We start from the raw sequence: 22737 nt of genomic DNA, 5'->3' as shown, positions 1-22737 counted from the left end.
AGAACAGTTCATCTTATCAGCTACACACTTGAAATGTGTATTGGTAAGAGCCCATAGACGTGCAGTGTTTAATATACTTTGAATTGTGGCGCTTGGGACTCAAGTGACGTTGATCACATGCATTCATGACAACATGCATGGTCAACAATGGCAAAGGCAACTTATTCTCCAGTTAATGCAGTTTTTCCGTTTCAGAAATGAAGCTGCTACCAGGGTTACAACAGGCCAAGAAAACAACCAATTCCAAAAAGGCAGGTTTAGAACGGAGTGTTTACAAATGAGTAAGAAATCATGGTACAAGACTAGTTGCAGGTAAGTTATATCAGCAAATACATGTTTAACAAAGTAAACTTTTTGCAGAGTCAGGCTCTCTTTGTGTTTGTGCATATGCATTTTTTTTCTGGGCTCTGCAATATGACTTTGAATCAATGACACGATGATCAAACTTTTGCCTCTGTTACATGAAATAATTTTTTTTTTACATTGCCCTCATAGTTCTTTGACAATGTCTGTGTTGGAAATATGTTAACTTTTAAAAATGGGATATTTTTCTAATGCAGTGCATGTTTTTATTTCTTATAATTATAATATGAAGTAAAACATTTTAATATTAAGCACATTGCAGTTTTCTCAAGGATTTTTTTTAGCAGTGGGGGTAGGCAGGAAGACTATACAGGGTGATGTGTGTAAATTGAAAAATAGTGTCAATAAAATGGATAAAATACTGGTAGATTAATGTTTCTGATTCACCTGACAACACAACAATACATTTAATGAGTATTGCATTAAGTTGTAAAATTCAGCATAACTCCCACTACTAAAAAGTGAAAGCATTTCAGCAGTGCATTGTGGAAAAGCCAGACTCCAGGAGCTAGTGTACACAGGAAACAGCAGAATCTGCATCTGTCTCAGCCACCAGCTAATTCTCACGATTAAAACCTAATTACCAGGGACTGATCTGAACGGGGGCTAAATAAAGAATGGAACTAGGAATGATATGTGCTACTCAAAGCTAATGAGCAACTCACCCACGGGTCATGGACATTGGAAATATTACTTCTGTGTGCAAGGAGCTGGCTTCAGATTGCAAATGGTCGCATAATGGAGGAAGGGGGGGGGGGGGGGATTAACGAAGAATACCTCCTGTCATCTGTGGACAGCGTGATGAGCTGGGTGGGGGATTGAAGGAGAGAGAGCGAGAGAGAGAGTGATAAAAAAAAAGAGGAAGGAGAAAGAGACAGAACTAGGCCAATTGTTGTGATGTGCTTAACTCTTCCTGGCTTTGTGTGTTTGTGTACACATGCCTGTATGTCTGTGACTATTCAGCATAGCCACTCTGCATCATTGCACTCTGGGCTGACATGCTTAAGACATCTAATCACACTGCTACATCACTGCTTGTAGAGGGGAAGTATGACAAAGGTGAAGAAACATTCTGGCTCATGTGTATTGTCTTTATTGGGGCAGTAACAACAATTTGCATTACGAAATAATCTGTTACTTTTTATTGACAATATATAACAGTAAAAATGAATTTCATTTTCCCAAAGGCCCAAACAAACTGTTATATCTTGTTTTGTCCAAATAACAAGCTTATATGATATATGATATGATATTCACTCATTTATCATATAAATCAGAAACAAGCTGAGCATATTTGTGTCTGTAGGGCTTGCACCAGCATTTATTTTACATTTTTGAGACTTAAATTATCTGCTTATAAACACTGTTGATTTTAGTTTCTGTTAATTTGCTGTTCACATTTAGTCTCAAACGTGGTACTCATATATTTAACTTACACGTACTACAGGGAGTATTTCACTGGTTATGAAACTGTCTAAATTTAATATTGCTGTCTCTTAACAGCCTATAACAGCAAATGAGAACATTTTCATTTTTCTATTAACTATTCTCAATGTCTGTGTGTATTTTTTTCAGTCTTTGGTATTTTGGTACTTTATATAAAGTAAAACTCCTGGATTTGAAAGTCTACATGAGCAAAGGTGCATTTTATATAACACGATGCGATTAGTGTTGCATAAGTAGTATTTTACTGCTACAGCTTCACAACCTGGGGGTCAGGGTCCACCCAAAGGGTTTACAAATAAAGATAGATAAAAATATTTAAACTGAAATTTTCTCTGTGAAATATTAAATCAGTTCATTTTCATGACTCAAATAATTACAAAAAGCTCCTGGGAAATTTAAATGGAAACTCACTTATTGACATCTAAAACAAAGGTGAAATTAAAAACAGTGGTCAAAAGCTAAAGTTGCTACTAGTTTATTTGCAAAGAATGTATTGTATTTTTAATTTAAAAAAATGTTATGTACTACGTATACTGCTACATTACTATATTTTAATGTAACTTATTTTGAAAGAAATAACAATTCATAAACCTTATGGAGGGAACAGGTACAATATATAGAAGTTAATATATAGATGTTAGCAACATGAACTGGAAACACAAAGTACATTAAATTGTACATTGTACCGTACTAGAGTAAATGTACTATAGTTACTTTCCACCACTGACATGAATAGAGACATATAATCCTTGAAGCAAGGAAACCCAAATGTTAACCTCTAACCTAAAGTCATCTACTCATCCCATCTCGTAAAGATTATCCGGCGACTTTCTTAGATAACACAGAATGCAATCCGACCTGAGAACCATTATCCTGGGGACAAAAGAAAAACCATTTTAACCTAAAGCACTTTAAAAGAGGATGTGCTGTTAATGCCCTCAGCTCACATGTAAATTGATGTGCATGCAGGGATTGTGCTATGAATTGTTTTCAGCAAAACATCTGCATTTAATCCCCTTTTGTGCCGTGTTCAGATGATGAGAATTCATATACGGCCACGTGACAGTATAGGCTTCTTTGCTATTTTTAATTCTTTTACTTTGATTTTCATGCAGCGTTATTATTTCCCTCCACTTCACCAAAGAGATGTCAATAATGACACTGGCGCTGAGGTAGCTCGCACACTAAATCCTCAATATGATTAGATGAGGGTGAGAGCCTCATTGAGAAGTAAAGCTATGGGTGTGCTTAATCTCTATATTGAGAAAAAAATAGAATTTATATGGTAATATATTGGATATAACTGAATTCCTGACAGTGGGTATCGAGTTGATAGTTGTGCTGTTAAAACAGGTGAGAGCTCTTATAAAGAAATGAAACTGTTCTCGTCTGTATGAGTCCACTTAGTTTTTTGGCAGGAAATTCCATTATGATGGAAATATTTCTTGACCTTGAGACAGTGTAATGTCCCATGAATCCCCACTAATCTCTCTTTTGGTGTAACTTGGCATGTGCTTGTGATTGGACAAAGCAAAACGTGGAACAACCTTTGGCAACATGTGTAATGTCCCTGTCCGTCAGGAGACTGATTCGTTACGAGCATGAAGAGGATGCAGGGGAGGAACGAACCACTGGAAGAAAAAAAAAGAGTCTCTTTTCTGTTTTCTCGTCAATACAAAGTGCATTATCTCATCTGTGTTTCCTTTCTCCTCCGCCTCCGCCACACGCTCCCTCCTCCGCCTCCGCCACACGCTCCCCCCACCATCCCTCCTCGGAGACCAAACATCCGGCTGTCACCTGTCAATCAAGCCGTGACAGACAGTGACCTTGCTCGGCATTGTTAGAAACGATTTGAATCGACCTTGCATTTTCAAGTTGCCTCCGCTGCTGGTTTTCCCTGGAAATTGGCCTGTAAAAGAGGTGCCATGCCAAATAAAATTGGATTGATTGGCTCTCAGATAAGTTGATTCATTGGCTTTGAGTCTGCGGGACCAGACGAGAGATGACAGTGTTTGTTACTGTATGTGCAGTTGTACTACAGATCCGAGGTGGAAAAATAACAAGCCTTTCACATAATGGCCATGATTTATCATGTTAATGTACTGTAATGTACTATAACCCTAACCCATTGAGTGCAAATGATCACATGTAGCCTAAAGAGCACAGGCTGTTTGTTTCAATGTACGGAAACAAATGTGATTGTTGTAGACCTGCCTCATTTTGTCCTCCTCCAGACGCCCCCTTTGTTTTTACAAGAGGACGTCACAGAACGAGTAAGGTAAGCACAAACCTTGCTTTTGTTGCAACTCGACAAGATCAGAAATGCTTGACTGCAGGGCACTGTCATTTACCAGCACCCACTTTGCAAAAGTACGTTGGCATAATTTGTGCTCTCCATTGATACTTGTGGAAGTTTGTTTTGTTTTTCCCAAATTCTGAAAAATCTCTTATGTCAGCTCTTGAATATGTATCCAAATGAAGGCAAAACGAGTCAGGGAACTGCATGCACTTCCAGAAGAATGCAGGTGAGGAGAGACGTGAGGGAGAGCAGGGGTGTGTTTACGTGTATATGTGTGTGTGTGTGTGTGTGTGTGTGTTGGCAGGTTAAGCTGTCTAACTCAATCTGTCCGAGCTCATGTTTCTGTCAGGGTTATCATTAAGCCAGCAGTCAACTATGTCAGACGCTAAATGCCATTTTCTTTTTATTTCTTTTCATTTCATATGTACAAGAGCTGAAGGAAAGGGTTCACGGAGAGACTGTGGAGGTTGCGACTGTGCGAGGGGATGTCAGGGAGGGAGACGCAGAGGAGGACTGACTGGAGACTCACAATTAGAGTGGAAAGAGTAGAAAATATGCTGATGTGCTGTCATGAGGGCCACTTTAGGTTCAATACCTTCATTGGGAGGTCCTCATGAATTCAAAAGCTTGTTTGAGGGTTAAAACGTGGTGTAGAGGTTGGGTTAGAATTAGGTTTAGGTTGGGTTTAGGGATTTAGTTGGTTCAGGTTAGGGTAAGGGGCTAGGGAATGCATTATGCCAGTTTGTGTCCTCACTCAGATAGATGTACAAATGTGTGTGTGACTGGAAGGTAGCACATGGGTGATGCTCTCCCTCTGGAGGAGACAGAGAACTGTCACAATCTGCATCTTAAGCACTCCCTCTCCCTCCCTCTGGCTCTGTCTCTCTATCGCAGTCAAAATGATTGAGCTTTTTCTTTTTGGTTTTTTGAGAGGGGGAGATGTTGCTGTAAAAAAAAAAAAAAAGAAATAACAAAACTATATCCTCTGTGAAGTGGCTGTTACCCAGCTCTTGCACATTTTCCTCCCTTTCTCTCCAACCAAGCTCATTCTCACACATCACAGCCCCTGTGCCTCCCTCCCTCCTGTCTCCCTCTCTCCCTCGCTCTTTTTTTTTTTCGCTCCCCCACCACCCGCTCCCTCTCTCTCCCTCTCTCTCTTTCTCTCTCTCTCCCATGAATGTCACCTCTACTGATGGTGGCTGCTGGAATTCACGCACACACACTCTCACAACCGCTCGCTGACTTTGGATGGGAGGAGGAGGAGGAGGAGGGGGAGGCAGTGGAGGTTGAGGGTGAGGAGGAGGAGGAGGAGGAGGAGGGGGTTCGGTGAGGACTGTGGGAAAGGAGCGTGCCATCGGAGGCAGATGAAGAATGTCTGTCCGTCCGTGTCCATGTCTCCGCTGTGTTCCCGGCTGCCTCCCCGCAGAGACGGCCAGTGTCCCACTCGCTGCTCCACCTCTGGATCTGAGTCGGCTGGATTACCGCCCGGACCCTCCGCTCATTATTCCACCCTGCCACATTTAAATGGGAGGCAAAGTTGGACCTCTGTGGACATCACGGGAAATGGTGACAAACAGTTTGATTCCTCTCCTGCTTTTGGGAGCTTCTTAGCGTTCAAAATGATTTCACTTTTCTTCAGTGAAAGTGTTTTTATATGTAATATCGTTTGAGCTGCTCCTCGTTGGTGCTGTCTATTTAAAGTAGGTGACTTATTTTGCAGTAGAACAATTGGCTCTTAAGGTGCATCTTGATGTGTAAGATGAGTGGAAGAGGTTAAGAAATATCCTTTTATTAGAACAGAAAATGTGACTGTAGCACTTTTTTCCTGTGTGCTCTGTTATATTTTTATTTTTGGTCAGAGTTGAAGCTCCATGTTGGACTGCAGGTGAACTTGCATCTCTACCAGTCCGTCCCTCTCCAACGGGGACCCTCAAACCAAACTCTTCCCTGTTAACCCACTTAGACACTCCATCTCCCCTGTGGGGGCTTCTCTGAAACGACCGTCCTACTCTAGCTCCCTTTTTTTTCTCCTTTTTTTTTTTTGAGGAACGCAAGAGCCAAACCAGCAAAAAGGGGGCACTGGGAAGGAAATCACACCCCCCTCCCAAAGGTGAGAGGGGGGGAAGATGGCAGCTCTTGCCAGCTCTCTCATTAGACAGAAACGGGCGGTCAAGGAGGACCAAACCAATCGACCGGTAGCCAACAAGCGCAAGCCCTGTCCCAAGAGCAACAAGTCCCTGTGCCAGAAACAGATCCTGGTCCTCATCTCCAAAGTTCGACTTTGCGGGGGTCGAAAAAGTCGAACCGACAAAAGACCGGGTGAGTCCCCGCTAGTCATCTTTCTCTGCTTGTTCTTTCTCTTGGGACATTTGGTCTGAAATGAAAGCTGAACTAAAGTATGTTAATGTTGTAGTGAATATCCAACCACATTTTGAACAATTTTCCAATTAATTAAATAAAATAATATTTATCTACAGTAGACATTTCCATAATTCAATTAATTTTCAAATTTATTGCATTTTATTTGAGTAAAAAGTCAATTTCTCTTTTAAACCAAATTAAATTTGGTTTATTCAGTCCATCAAAAGCTTATGTAATGTGTTTTCTTTTTCAATCATTCACTTTACAATTTAGAACATATTTAACATCTGTTGCTCCCATGAATAATAAGCCCTAATATTTCCCTATTAGCAGTGGTTTTCAGTGCAGCTCTAACCTGCAGTTAAACAAATGAAAAATGAAGCTGACATGACTTTAGATCCACCACATGGAGCTTTTGCATTCCTGAATTTATAATTCTGCAGAAATCTGCAGAAACAATCAACTGTGCAATTATCTTAAATAACACAGTTGCAGTTTTATTCTCTTCCTGTAGTTTTATGCATGACTGCAGATGCATGCAAAATCAATTTATTTTTCCACATGCAGCATAATTTGCAATTTCCAGTTACCATGTACACATTGCATGCAATTTCACAGTTAAGAATATTGTAATGCTTGGATTCACAAACTTGAAATGTTAAATAAATATCAGCAGTTGGACACATAGAGGTTCACATGTACAGATATTTGATTGGAATGTATTCATTGAGCAGCCACACAGCCACACCAACACAAGCACAATATGTGGATGAGGGAGAAAATCTACTGGTTAAAAGATTCTGATTTGGAAATGAATGAAGATACTATTGTATTTGTACAGCCCATATTCAGAAATCACAGTTTGTGTCATAGGGCTTTAACAAGGTGTGACATCCTCTGCCCTTAACCCTCAAAATGTTCTACCGGAATGGTACCTGTAATATTACCTGTAACACAATCCTGTGACTCTGGTGGACTGGACAACATCTCAAAGTAAAATCTTACATCCACACCTGCAACACAACTAAATGTGTGTTAACAAGTGTGGTGCTGTGTAACTATGTCAGCTTTTCTCTGATGTATTTCTCTTTGAAAGCATAACTTCAACCCGCAGCCTCTGCATAGAGAAGTAGTGATGTGTTGCCAAAACTCTCTGTCTCATCAAAACTTCTTGACATGTAAAAGCCCCTGTGTTGTTTCTCATAACTGCTCTTTTGTTCTAAATTAACTAATTCAGGAGACAGAACAGAGTAATTCCCCCAATTTTTATTTTTTCACATTATTCTTCTCTCCTTTGGTGTGACTGCTTCATTATTTAATTCACGATGAGAAGTGTTTTGCTTTATTCATGCACAATTGATAAGTGTAGTAATGCTTAGGTTAAATTATTCATATAACAGAAATGCCACTGAACAAACCAGAGGCCAAATACTTTCATGGCTGATTGAGGCAGAAACAGTTTATTTAGAGTTTTTTGTTGACGTTGTTGTTGTTCCCTGCGGGGGTAAAGACTGCATCTGGGAAGATTGAACGTGAGAATGATGAGCGATGAGCAGAGCTTTGTGCTTGATGAGGACTTTCATTTCATTCTGCACCACTCCATATCACTCTGTTAGTCGAAAACCTTTCATTTAAATACACCACATGGCCAAAAGATGACACTATCGACTATTTATCAACTGAATCTGCTCTGTCGTGACTGCTTCAAGTCCTGACAGCGTGCTAAGTGGCATTTTGTAGAGTAGTAACAGGATAGACTTTCATTTAAAGAATGATTGGCTCAGTGCATTTAAGTTCCTCTGTCATTAAAAGGGAAATAGCTTCCTGCCAATCACGTCAGTGGTACAGAAACCTCCATCCCTCTGTTGCAGACAACCTGATTTTGTGACTTCAATAATGTGACATAACAATGACAACATACTGTGTAACCACAGCTTTATTTCTTGGAAAAAACGTGGAGAGCCATTATTTTGCATCTGTTCAGATAAGTCCATGTATTTTTTTTTTCATGAAAGTTAAGTTGTTTACATAATGATACCAGATGTTGGTCTGGTGTTGCAGTAGCAAGGGGGTGGGTGATGGGCATGAATAAATACACTCTGTGTTCACAGCATTATCATTATTATCATGATTTCATGAGAATGGTATCAGTGACTTATAGCTTGCCCTGAGATTTGTTGCCTGAGCCATACAGCTCTGTGAGGCTCAGCAACTCACTCACAAACTCACAAATCTTCTTATTCACTCTCGGCAGTCTGTACTTTCTCCACGAGGAGGAGTGATTTTCAGTGACTGTCAGTCCTCTTCTACGTATTCTAGACAACTCTCTAAGGCAGTATTTTTCATCATTTGGATGTGGCTCTGCATTCAGGGATTTTTGCAGCACAAATAACCATGTAGGAGAGTGAACGTGACACAAATAGCCCAGAAATTCCCAACAGGAGACGGACTTTCACGAAACAAAACAAAAATATGGATTAGGTAGTGAAGTTTCAGGTTAATTCTGAGGCAGTTCAAAAAACTGTACTTCACAAATGAATTTAATTCAATTTTTAATTGTATAGCAGCAAATCATAATATACATTATCTTAAGGCACTTTACATAGAAGGTCAACACCTTAAAAATGAGGCTGCAGACCAGTCGAACACATCAAACCTCTTTTTACCACATATGCAACTAGAATTGCACAGTATGAAACAAAATTTAACTCCACTAGATCTGGAATTATATCATAATCTGCACAAACCCACAAATATAAATCCCCTAAATATGCCAGATTTTTTCCATGAAGCTCTGTGAATTATTTCCATGGGAAAACTGGGAACATTTTGAAAAACGTCTGCAAATCTTGCAATGTTGAAGTGAGTGGGGGAAATAAATTCCTTGATCCACCTCCTGATCAACATCTGCACCAAAATGTAATGGCTTGTTCCTGAGGTCATGCTCTATCCCTCCACAAAATTGAATGGAAATCGATTGATTTGATTTTTCGTAATCGTGCTTAATAACAAACGCAGACGAAATCATAACCTGGAGGTAATAATTTTGTCAAACAGGAGAGTCTGGTCAACCACAGAAGAACTGAGGGCTTGAAAAAAAATCCCTAAAGTCAGACATTGAAAGAAGCTTTTAAGATGGATTTCTAAGATGGAAAGAGATAATTGCTATAGTAAACTTTAATCAAATTTGACTTATATCACAATATGCATCATTATCTAATCAAGAAATTATATTTTGGTAATGTATCGTCCAGCTATAATGTAGAGCTGTTAATGCTGCCACCTATAGGCATACATATGAATACATGGTGCATTTTAAATATCAGTGTTGATTGATATTCTTCTTATTTGGTTTCAAAATCTGTACATTTTACAGTATCATCTGCATCATCTTCATCGACTTTAGGATTTTTGAGAAGATATTTACTTTGAAAAGGTCTGTGGGTTTGATACAGGCTTAGAGATTAGAGATTATATGCCTCCATATTTATTCATCACAAGAGCATTTTTTTTTCAACATGTGCACATTTGAGTTTGTCAGTTGCTCGAGTTAATGCCTCGTTAGTGGGGAAACATACATTTACATTTCTATACATTGTCTCCTGAGCGCAGAGTCGTCGCAGGATTCTGTAGATATGTGGTTTTGGAGAGGAGAGTTCTCAGCTGTCGTATTAACATCACACCCGCACACATAAGCTATATTTACAACTGTCATAAAGTCGAGTGATAGAGATGGACATAAACCATGCTGCTTATACAAGTGGCCGGCACAAATCTCACACTGGACGTGTGAGCATCTGCCTGATTTTAACCTGCCTCTTCATCCGCCTACCTTACCAGTGACCCCTTCAAGAGCTGACCTGACTCTCCCGCTGTCAGTAATCTGCACTGTTGCCCTCTTTTCAGATCAATTCAGCTAATTAATGTATAGCGATTAATCAATAATCACCCTCTGGTTTGTTCAAGGTGGAATCTGACTTGAAAAGGGAGCGATATCGAGCCGCCTGCCCCTCTGTATCACCTTTAATACCTTTCTCTAGGTTAGAGCAAAGGGATCTTAAACACAACTCTTGAGTACTTGGAACTGAAGAAACATTAAAGTATCAGTGGTGGAATTCTGCATTCAAAACTTTACTTAAGTAACAGTATGTCAGTATTACTGACAAAATATACTTTAAGTAAGGTAAAAGAACTGTAAACTTGTACTATTTTATCTGATATTTTCAGATTAATAATACTGTATTATTTAGATTGAGCTGATCCAATACTGTTAGTAGTTTAGTTTAGTAGTTTAGTAGTTTAATCTACAGCAATGCATCATATTCTATAAGGTTGTCATATCTCAACCATGTATCTCTAAGGTTTTCACTTTTCATTAGCTGAACCTGTCTTCATTTTTGTGATGGTGAATTTTCCAGCTAAGGGTTCATTTAAAATTCATCACTCATGAACAGTTCATCATTCAATTACATAAACATTCAACATCAACACATCTGGAGATACTATGGCGAACACTGACGTCTGAAAAAGAACTAAAGTTGTCCAACAAATTTAGTGGAGGAGAGGTAGAAAGTTTCATAAATTCCAATACTGATACAAAGTACAATATGTGTCATTTAGTACATGAGTAAATGTACTAAGTTACTGTCCACCACTGAGAAATATACAGCAGATACAGTATTTAGATATTAAATTTGCCACAGACGTGAATAAATCATTTTAAGAGCTATCTGGAAATGCCATAGGTAGTTATACCATAAAACCAACCTAAGAGGGCTGAGTCATTAGAAACAAGTGTGTTCAAATATAGTGCAGACCTAGACATCTTGTAGCATCGAGTGGGCTATTTGGCGTGGAGGTGCACTGTAGTATGTTGTAGGAGTAAGCATCCAGGGGCCAGTCCACATTCGGAGCACTAGGGTAGGCCCCGGCTGATGAATAGCAGACCGGGTTACAAGGAGAGATCCAACAGAGGATAGCATTAAGCTGACCCCGAGAGATCGGGGCCGCTAACTTGCTTAGTCGACAACACCTGATCAGACAATGCAGTGTTAGGTAGCTTCTCATCAGAACTTCACTGACTGTGACAGCGGTCAGAGACAGCGACGGAGAGAGGGAGAGGGAAACAGGGAAGGAAGGGGGAGTCAGCGGAGGTAAACACAGGCTTAAGGAGAAAAGTAAAGATATCACACTGATGTCAGAGAAAAGTGTATCATAAGGTGGAGGCGGGTGGCAATCACAGGGGTGGACACAGATGAAGAGATAATCAAAAATGCAGAAAGCAAAGCGTTGAGAGATACCGTCGGAGATTAAAGGGACGATGGGTGGAAATGAAAAGAGCTGTGAGTCAGCCCGTCATGGAGGCTGCACGTGGAGAAGAAGATGAGATGTGAAACGGTGGGGATGGATATGAAGCGTCACTTTAAAACAGCTTCCTCCAGACATGAACTTCTCTTGTTTAATAATATGTCCAACAACACGGGTTGTCCTTCACTGAGGGTTGGGAATGTTGCTTCTGTTGAAGAATTGGGGTTTTAGTTGAATAAAGTCAGGTGAGTGGGTCAAGTCAGGGAAGAATATACCGCTTCCAGATGCTTGAATAAACATCACTAGAAATAAAACCTTAAATAAAATATCTTAAGTGTGATTTTGTTGTGCAAGTTATTTCATAGGATTATGCAATAAGCACTGGACAGATTTCCAAAAAACTTGGAGAAAGGATGTGATAAGGGTCAAGGAAGAATCCATTTTGGTGCCGATGGCAATCAAGGGGGTGGATCCATGACAACTTTTTCAACTTTGTCCCTGAATTCAGGGGACAGAGGAGCTGCAGAGGACAACTCATGGACCTTTATGAGAGAAATCATGTTTAGGGGACCGCTACATATGAGTATATTTGTAATTTGGTGCAGATCCAAGAAAGTGGACAGGAAGTGTTACTTTCTCATGAAGGACCCTGAAAACACATTATCTCAATCACCTTCTTATAGTAAAAAAAGGACTCCAACGACTTCCCATCAAGGTTGTGTTTGCTTCACATAAGAGATTCTTCCAGTTACTGCAGGTTTCTGCAATTTCAAGTTATTTTAAGACATTTTAAGTCACTTTGTGACAAAGACCTTTTCAAGACTGTAAATAGTGGAATTTAACACCTATGTCAAGTACAGATATGGAGGAATATCAGAGTCCCAGAATTACTTTCACTGCCTCATAATTTAAGATAAGGACACGAACACCCATATTCACTTTCTGTCTGAGCACTGGTTTGTAGTGGGCAAGGCTCAATGTGTAGGAGGTCTATCTTTGTGGTAACAGTGATGAAGTACTAGTACTAAAAATGTATAAATGGTATCCAATCTTAAACGAAATCTGAAGAATTTCCAAATAACAGATTTCTGTTTTGTCTACATCTAGTCAGGACAAACAAAAGATTAGTGCTCGACTGCTGCTGGGGTCAGTGATGTCTTGGGTCGGATTTAAAATGTCTGGTACCAAATGGTGTCGATGAGGATTGCGAAGCAGCTGTTCACGCGTTAAGAAGTAGGCAATCTAGTTTATTGCTTAAACTTTGTCTAAGATATACCCATCAGATTAAACCACAGTGAAACATCAAAGTTTGACTCTAATCTCCTAAAGTCTGTTATATGATGCAAAAATCCATTCAAGATTAAGGTACGCACTTATATAGTTTTTTAGTTTTAAAGGTTTATCTAATTTTGTGTCTCTGGGTCGGAGAAGCTCCTCAGACACTCGGCAAATAAAGTCTGTAGACACGAGGGGATCAGGGGGATCAGTTTCTTTCTCTGCGCGTATTACTGCAGTCAGAGTTTAGAGTTGGCCTGTGAAAAGATATTCAGCCGTAGAGAGGCTGTTGACAATGGCCTTAAGTCTTACTCAGAGCCAGGCGGCGGATGAATGTGTGTACAAAGAGCATCCTTTTGTTTCCTGTCGTCCTGAGGATAGCACCTTAATCTCCCACACATACCTGCTAAATTGAATCTGCGGGCGCTTTGATTAACGCCGACAAGGACAGATTGAATTTACCTCTAACAAGAGGAAGAGAGTGAGGACGGAGGACGAGAGGTAACGATGACAAGACAAAGAGAGGGAGAGGGTCATGAATGGAAAAATGGCTGTGAAAGAAGTAGGAAGTAGAGACCAGAAAAAAATATATATGAGTGCACATGGACAAAGAAAATGCACTACTATGAAAATCTAATCATTACATATATGAAATACCTGATTAAAATTTCACATTACACAGTTCTAGCTTTTACCTTTACAGAAGACATTGTGGAAATTGTGTTAAAAAGAAGTATGGCCTGAAAAGATTGTGTATTTTGGGGGCAAATAGCAATAAAAAAATTAGAGTACAATATTTCTGATACAGATATATTGGCTAATATATTTGTTTTCTTGCCAATCATTCCCAAGATGTCTTTATCAAAACATCATAACAAAGAAATGTAATTGAGGCTTGTTATATAGGTTTTTATATTGGTTCACATCAGCGTACATAAACAACACTGTGTCTGTTAAAGGTTTATATCTGCCAATTTATAGCATCCAACTGACATTTAGACAGACTGACTGAAAAATGGTGCTACTATAAATGTCCTTAAACATTTACATGTGACGACTTTTAGAAATAAGATTTGTTGGATCAATATAAAAGCCTCACCTGCAGAAGGAGGTCGACATCATTCCTGCAGCCGCCGGTCCAGGTCTCTCTCCGTACCACATTTAAAAGAAAACTCACCCAGCCGCTCGATTCTGTCCTGAATCTGACAACAGAAAGTAATGAAGAGTATCAGACAGTCTGAAAAATTTGAAGATGCGTCTCAGCTTCCAAATATTCTGTATATAAACGTCTGTTCCATGTCCCATCCACTAACATGGAGGAACCAAGGCTTATGACCTATTCGGCAGCCAACCTCCCAGGGGGGGGGCGATCAAGATGAGTTGGCTTGCCTTTTGGGAAGCTGTCATGTTGCCCATCTTGTTTCTGAGCAACTCATTAATCAGGAGAAAAGAAAGCACTGTTTGTTCACACTGCACTTTTACTACAGGGAAGAAAATTACTCACTTAGAAAAGACACATGCCTTTGAAAATATACATCTGGGAGGGAAATGTACATAAACTACTTACAAACTCCCCAGCAGTGTGAAAACAATCTACAGTGTAAATGGACAAGTGCATAACAAAGCAACACATGTCATGTATTTTTAATCAGAATATCACCTCAAACTTCCTTCCAGGGCTTATTTAATCACATTTCCTGACCTACATTATCTTAATCAGTAGTCAGAATTTCAGTTTAGGAACTGACTCAGAAAGCAGAGACAAGTCCCCGGAGATAAAAGCAAAACATTCTGAAGGCTCATTAATGCTGCCTTCACATATACGTGAAGAAATGCAGATGTTTAAAAAGATGTAACCGTCACTTTCGACACACTTCCACGCCTCTAGAGCTTGTGCTATTGTTGAAATTGATTCCATGATCGTCTTGCTCCAACTATTGACTATACTGCCCCCTATGATTTTCAGTGGTACTGCTTTGTTCAGACGTGCACAAATAGGTGAGACGTTAATGCAGAATACAAATAGAAGGCTCTAACACTGAGCATGAATTAGCCTTAAACTCTACTCCTCAAAGTTCCAGGTAATTAGAGGTCTACTTTTTGTTTGTTTGTAAAATGTATCATTTTAAAATAAATCTTTGTATAATCCTGTTGAGTTTGATTAAACATTTTGTTATTTGCTGGCTGTGTCTATTCAAATACAGCTGCATGAGTATCGAAAACTGTGTCAGCTCAACTTAATCTCACACAATGTTTGGCTTCAATCCTTCAATGGATTCCCTCCTCTGGTGCCAGGCTGCTCTAAAGCGTCTCTACTCGAGGTTTGCTTCCTCTTTCTCCTTCTTCCTCTTCTGTGTGGGAAAATCGCTCCGTGTGAGGAGTATATGAAAAGAGTTTCAGGGAGAAAAATCAATGCAGGTTCAAATACTGAGTCCTCTCTTGTTCCGTCTGCTGTGCAGTTTAAGCTCAGTTGTGTGTTTACTTGTGTGATCATCACACGATCTGACAGAGGTCCGGACCCCTTTGGGAGTGCAGAGGAATGTTTGTGTTTGTTGTGAATATATTAAAGGGCCTATTTGTGTCCTTGCTGGAGGGTCCATATGAAAAAAAAGGATAGGTGAGGTGTGTTGGGGAGCTCTTCGGCACAGTGGTCTTGCTCCTGTTCCTCTGTATATAGCATACCATGTTATTGATGAGACTGCAAGGCCACACATCATCACTCTCATTCCCCCTGTGCTTAGCATGTTAACTGCCACTGATATGTTCCTGTCATATGCTAATGATTCACATATGTTCAATTCTGAATGTGTGTCAGGGAGGCAGTGTGAGTCCGTATTTGACATGCTCCTGTCAGCGCCTTTAATAAGCGGCACTAACTCGCTTTCACTTATGTGAACCGCTGCCATTGTCATGAGAAATGATTTATGAAGCCTCGGATGTAAATGAAGAGGCCGTTGTTGGAGTTGCAGGTGACATGATGCACCTCATTCGCTCTCGTTCCTTTTTTAACCTCGCCCCCTGTCCTGCAATCCCTCTTCTTCCTCCTCTACATCATCCTTTTTCAACCTGTCTTCCCCTATCTCCTCTCCCTCCCTCTCATGCTTGTCACACTCTATATCTTTGTGTCCTTCTCTTGTTCTAACATTGCCATTTTCATTTGCTCTCCCCATCCTTCCCTCCTTTATATTGGACAAACGCGAAGCATTCTTTAGTCTTGCCTCCATGTTGTTAACCAGCATTTATGACTTTCTTCCTCCCTCACTCCTCTCCTCTCGCCCTCTATCTTCCCACAAGATTGATAATTACTAGCAGCACTGTGGAGCACATGGCCCAGTTTAGGAAAGGAGAAAAAAAAGGAACCATGTTCTCCTTTTATTAGAAGCAGAGTCAAACACCACACAAGAGACAGAATCCCACATTCTAGCATGCATGCATGCAGTGCACATGCATTCATACACAAAGAGCGAGAGGGGAGACATGTAGAGAGAGCAGCTGAAAATGAAAGCGAGCATGATGGGAGAGAATGGGGGGAGTCAGGGAGTCCTGAAAATATAAGCTGAGGAAAACCCCTGTTGTTTGGTTTGGTCGGAGCAGGAGGAGAAATGCCCTTGGCTGCTCAGTCATGCAGGCCCCCAGTAATTACCTCCACCCTTATCAAGAGCACGGCTGGAGGGAGATCAGCAAGCGACATACTGAGCTAAAATCAGGCCAGATAAATACATTAGTGTAATGATAACCAACACCTATAGCTATACACTACGCTGATTAGCGATAAACCTCAACCACCGCTTATTTTTCCAGAGCAATTACACTGCAGCTAAGGGTTTAAATGTCCTTGATAGCAGCCGTGATGCATGAAGTGATTACCTTGGGTTCTTATGTGCACTGACCTCATTTATACAGACACATACATAATTGCTGTGTGAATGGTTTTACTGTAGGACTAGGCTGCGGACTCCCCCATGGTATTTTCAAAATGATTATCAGCACCAAATGTAAATTGATGAGGGGCATCCCTGTGAAGACCGAGCTGCGGCTGCAGCCGGGATTAGAGACGAACCCAATTTAATAAACAAAATGCTCTTGTGACTCTGTCTGATGCTTTTGCAAAATGTATAACACTTACAGAACCAAAAGAAACACATCCTCATATTTATTCATCAAATAAGGGCCTGGTATTGAACTTTACGCATCGTCGAGCAACCGGCAATTTTCAGCATCAGATAAAAAGAAAATGTAAATAACAGCTCAGAACACATACACCATCAATTAAAGCCTTAAAGCCTTAAAGCCTTAAAGCCATCCAAGTCTACACACTTGCTTTGTGTTTGGTTCATGTGTCGAGAGGTCACGTGGAAAAAAAGGCCTGCTGATGAGTCGACATGTTGTCGGCTGTGCTGACAACACCTGTGTGCTGATGTACATACACAGACAGCGAGCTCTCTTTGACCCACACTCCACTGACCTGGATCAGGGAATGTTTTCTGTCACTCAAGCCCACATGTGTCCCCAGAGTGATGAATGTAGTCACATGCCTCCTCTCTACGGGAAATACCCAGGACAGTCGAGGCTGCAGGTTGTGTTTCTGGCATATTTATTGAAGAGTTCTGCCGGGGCAGATTTAGGTGTGCTCAGCCGGAGAGATAACGTACAGGCTCTGCTGAGCTTGGGATGCACCTCACCAGAGATGATAGAATACAAACGGTAAGAATCGTGATTACACACAGTCATAGGATTTGCAAAACAACGATTTTTTTCTTTATTGTAAGTGCCTCTCGCCTCATCTGTGTGTGCATGTAAAATGGTAAAATGATGGCGTCACAGTTTATGTCACGTATGGCCACAGTTGCTCTGTGTAATGAGTATAAACCAAAGACAACAATAACGATGGCAGCTATATAGCGATTTCTCTAAGTTTGGTTAGCACTGGTAGGTCTAAATACAAGTTTGTCACTAAATTTAACATCACTGCATCAAATTATGCTCCATCTCACTTGGACTAAGGTCCCGGCACCCGCTTCTAACCCACGGAGAAGTTGTAGGTTCCTACCTGCAAAAAAGGTTTTGTAGCAGGTAATAACATGTAGGGTTGAGGTATGACAGGATTCTAGGACTCTAGATTCATGGGTAGATTTTGAGCTATGGTTGCAGCAGTGGTCCAGGACTAAATCAGCATGCAAAGTATGCCAAAGTTATCAGTACTACCAGGTAGCTTACATTAAACCAAACCAAGTGGTTAATTATATAATAAAGAAAAAATGTAACATAAGTAACACAATACACAAGTACAAACAGTACACTGATGAACAATGTCTATTTTTACCACATGCACTACATGAGGGTATATCGTGTTCTCTGAAGCATACCCATCTCAAGAAAGTACATTACAGATAAATCATTAATAACAATGATAAGTGAAGCTATTTCGCACTATGTGCAAGGTTTTATAAGTATTTGTTCGAAAGAGAATCCTCTGTGACTGATATAAATCATTATGTGACCAAAGCCAGTAACTATTTCATGAAGAAGTTGAAAATTTAGACCAGTGGCTCCCAACGGAGTCACTTCAAAGAGCGACAAATAAATCTGGGGGCTGATGAGTTGATTAAAAAAATAAAGAAAAAATAAAGTTCTTCTACATGCAGTTATTTTATTTCTTTGGATTTGTCTCTGATCTTTGTAAAGTATCTGAGAGTTTTACTTTTATGTGCTCTTAACAGTCGTTAAAGTGGAACTGCTAATATCTCAGACATCTGAAATGTGATAATAGGCCTCAGCTAGACACACATGCTTTTTTGTAATGGGTCACAAGCTAAAAAAAGATTGAGCCGCTGATTTAATCTGTATCAAAGCATTTAATTTTCTAAGCTTATTATGTGTTTTTTTTTGGGTGAAACGTTAATCTGAAAAGTAACTACAGCTGTCAGATAACCGCAGTGCAACATTTCCCTCTGGTGTTGTGCATCAAAAGAACAAAGTGTTAATATTTGACTGTAATACACAACTTGAATAACAGTGCTCAGGTACTTTCCACCAGTGAATTGATGCTCCACTTCAAACAATGCATTTTTATATAATTTAAACCTATGATTGCTTTTGGCCCCCTGCGATATACTGTTTGAACACAAGCACGCCTTAACATAACCAAATCAGCAAACATGACCTTTGAGTCTGTCGAGTTTTTCTTTTTTCTTTCTGTTTACCCCTGTGGAGCAGTCGAGGCTACATGTGCACTCGATGCAGCCTCATGTTACAAACACAGGCTTTCTGCTCGTGAACAACTCTGTGTGCTTTGCTAATCCAACCAGAGGTAGACTGCTGTCACAGTGTGTCAGTATCTGTCAGTGTACTTCTCCAGGGCTTATGAAGGACAGGGAAAAAAAAAAAGAAGTTGGCGTGCTTTGTAATGCATGCTCACTCTTATGAGGCTCAGACAAAAGCAGATAAGTTTAAAGGGGCACCAGCACTGCAGCACTTTTATGCATGACATTTAGTTCAGTATTGTTAGTATTAGTGTAGATTAGAATTACTAATGTGTTCATACTAATGTACATTCTAAACCTGGCTGGCATTGTAAAAGTGACCTATTATCATTATTACATTTGTTGCACCTATTTTATGGACAATGTTTTTCATTAAGTGAAACTAAATTTGCTTTATCACTGTCAAATGCATGTTTATCATATGTGGAATTGAAAGATTTATTTAACAGGTGTCATTTTTCATACATTGTATGTCAGCTATGTCAGAGGTCTGTTAAGCAATCCACACAATCTTCGGATCAAAGTTAACAAATGTTCAAAATAAAAGGATATAAAATATAAAGCATTGCAGCGACAAAATTAACAGTATTTACTTTGTAGACAAATTGCCAAAGAACAATCGAGAGATCAGCACCCTACGATGAACGGTTCTCAAGATTATAATTAGCAGATAGACTCTTATAAAAGTCAAGACTGTTTCAGCCTCTGCTGCTTTGATTTTGATTGTTCTTTCTAAAAATCGGTCTCTTCCAAGTTCCCCAACTTTATCAAAAAGTGGTGTTCAGTGCTATGATTCAAATACTGTCCAAGTATTTGGTATAAAACACTCTCCATGTAAATAAAAACTTCAATTATGCCCGGAAGGAATTTCTTCAATTTTCTCAAGGTCACTGTGACCTTACACGCTTCCTATGAAACCTTCCACAATACCTGCAATAAATGTATTACTTTTAAATATATCATGTTAGTCTAAACAGATGTGGATGTAAATTGCACCTTGACTCAGCAGAGTGCCAAGGCCCAACAGCCAAAAAAACTCTGCCCCCTGATCCAGGTCCGCAGAAAAATGTAATGAGTTCTTCCCTGACACCTACCACATCCTTCCCCTAAGTGTTGTGTTTATCCATTTTGTAGTTTTTCCTTAATTGTGCTTACAAGACACATGTACAAGGGTGAAAACCTCTTGAACAGAGGTAATTAATGTGCCTTTAACATTTGTAAAGGGGAGAGGACATCCAGGTTTGCACAAATCTTCAGTGGTGGGTCTTGTTTGTACAGTATGTATTCTCCAACTCCTTCAGAAGACAAATGTGACCTTGGTGTTTGGTGTGATGTGTACTCCATTTCACTTTGTATTTTATGATGAATGAATGAAGATGATGGAAGCTACATGTTACACAGGTGACAATGTGACGTGTTTTATTGGAGCCCTGATGTATGTATCCCAATACAAACTGCAACATTAACGACAAAAGCAGAGAAAAATGGTTTCTGGTGAGTGTGTTTGTGTGTGAGTGGGAGTGTGTGAGTGGGAGTGTGTGTATGCGTGCTAGTGCATTATGCAGACACGTGCTGTCAAAACAGTGAGAGGGGAGCAGTTGGCAGAATACACATGGGGATGTGGTGCATCTCTGCTATTTGATGACACCGAGTTGAGTCAGTGTTATGATTATGCACAGTTTTGTTCATTTGCATGTTGTTAAAAGCCTTGATGCGGCACTGAACTATTAGAGGCAAAAAGAGGAGTCTCACAAGTTTATGGCAGACGAAAACACAGAGAGAAAAGACTGAAATACCTTCCATAAGATCACAATCCTTCAAAACTGCCTAAACCAAAAATCAAGAATGACTTCTCATGAAATCAGTCATACAGCAAATGATGTCATCGATTATCTCCTTCAGCAAAAGTCAAACCCACATGTATTATTGGTTGTACTGGCAAATGCAGCTTCTGATTATATGGGTGGTAATGATGATTTTTTTTTTCATTATCTATTAATCTTCAGATATTTTGGTGTTTTTGTGAAAGTTATGATAATGTTAATATATAGTCCATGAAATACGTGAGAAATAAAGTAGGAAGGAGAAAGATAAGGTATGGTAAGGACAGAGAGCGAGAACAAATAGACTCAGAGCAGATTATGAAATCAAACTGCAATACTGAAGCTGTAGCAAGCTGAATGGCTGCAGTGTCACATGCTATAGCTCTCTGAACCCCAAATGCTGTGAGTTTATGTTTGTGGGAAGACAAAGACAGTGACCACTTAACAGGCTTACAAATGAATATGGTCGTGCACGATGTGGAAAAAGTCAGGCTATGTTCCCGATATGTTAGGAAACTGGCAAATCTCCAAATTTAACAAATTGTTTGATTATGGCATAATGTCCATTTCTCTCCATTGTGACTGATGTCAGTGTGAGATGCTGACAAAGGAACATGCCCTTCCCCCAAAACCAGTAGCCCAAGGTCACATCTTCAAATGTCCTGTTTTGTCAAACCAACAGACTAAAACCAAAAAATCTTTGAGTTTATAAGCATAAAACCTTACTTCAAGAAGATTCAAATTGGGAAACAAAAGTGTGGTCCAAACTAGGAGAATAATATACACACACACAGACTTTTAGAGTGGATCTCTGATGCAGTTGCAGTAAGCTCAACTTCAATGGTTTTTGTTCAGAACACACTTTCATTATTCTGGATCAGAATTTATCGTGTGTTGGGATGGCGGGATGAGCCGTTTGAAGTCGGAGCCAGCTCCACTAAGTGAAACATTAGTTTTAGTGCCCCTGACACAGAGCAAGGGAGTTTTGATTGCAGCCATATTGCAAAAAGCTGTCTATTGAATTTCTGCCCGAATGTGTTTTTTTCCCCGAGCACGTACAACCGTCGCTCTTAATGAAATGACAGTGTCATCTCATTCACTGTTTCCTCGCTGTCCCTCTGCTCACCCATTCCCCCTTTCTTTCCTTCTCCCTCTCTCTCTCTCATCCCTCTCTTTCGCATCTGTGGGGACAAGTAATGAACGGCTTCCCCGCTCTGATTGGATGATGTATGATGTTATTAGGTGGGATGAAAGCGTGCATAACTCAAAGGACATGAAATGGAAAATGGGAGAAAAGAAAAGAAGGAAGAAGTTGCAAGAGCAAGAGATACTGAAATGTTTTGACAAGCAGCTTTGAAAGAGAGAGGGTGGGTGAGTGCTGCAGATGTATGCATGGAACAATGGGAGTAGGTCACACTTCCACTGATGTTTCAACCCTGGCACACTTCCTGTGGGAAATTGTCCTACAGATCTTGTTCCTGCATCCTCTGCCACTCTCTTGCTCCCCGTGCTAGTCTGGAGACGACAGGTAGATTGCGCAGTGCCCTCAGTCCCTCCCTGGAGGGCGTGTGCGAGGGCATGGGTGGAGTCGAGCGGAGGG

At 40.1% G+C, this 22737-nt stretch overlaps 1 protein-coding gene across 1 annotated transcript in view; it reads left to right on the top strand.

Moving 5' to 3' along the window:
- Window positions 1-5350: 5350 nt before the first annotated feature.
- Window positions 5351-22737, top strand: part of fgf11b (fibroblast growth factor 11b) — a 39259-nt gene continuing 21872 nt past the window's right edge. Inside the window, exon 1 of the mRNA XM_020085551.2 lies at window positions 5351-6427. Coding sequence (XP_019941110.1) covers window positions 6235-6427 — 193 coding nt within the window. The 5' untranslated portion in view covers window positions 5351-6234. The remainder of the gene's footprint in view (window positions 6428-22737) is intronic.

The sequence above is a fragment of the Paralichthys olivaceus genome, chromosome 15 (genome assembly GCF_024713975.1).
Source record: "Paralichthys olivaceus isolate ysfri-2021 chromosome 15, ASM2471397v2, whole genome shotgun sequence".
Classification (NCBI taxonomy): domain Eukaryota; kingdom Metazoa; phylum Chordata; class Actinopteri; order Pleuronectiformes; family Paralichthyidae; genus Paralichthys; species Paralichthys olivaceus.
The sequence above is the reverse complement of the archived record's forward strand: the minus strand, read 5'-3'. Positions and strand labels throughout refer to the sequence as shown.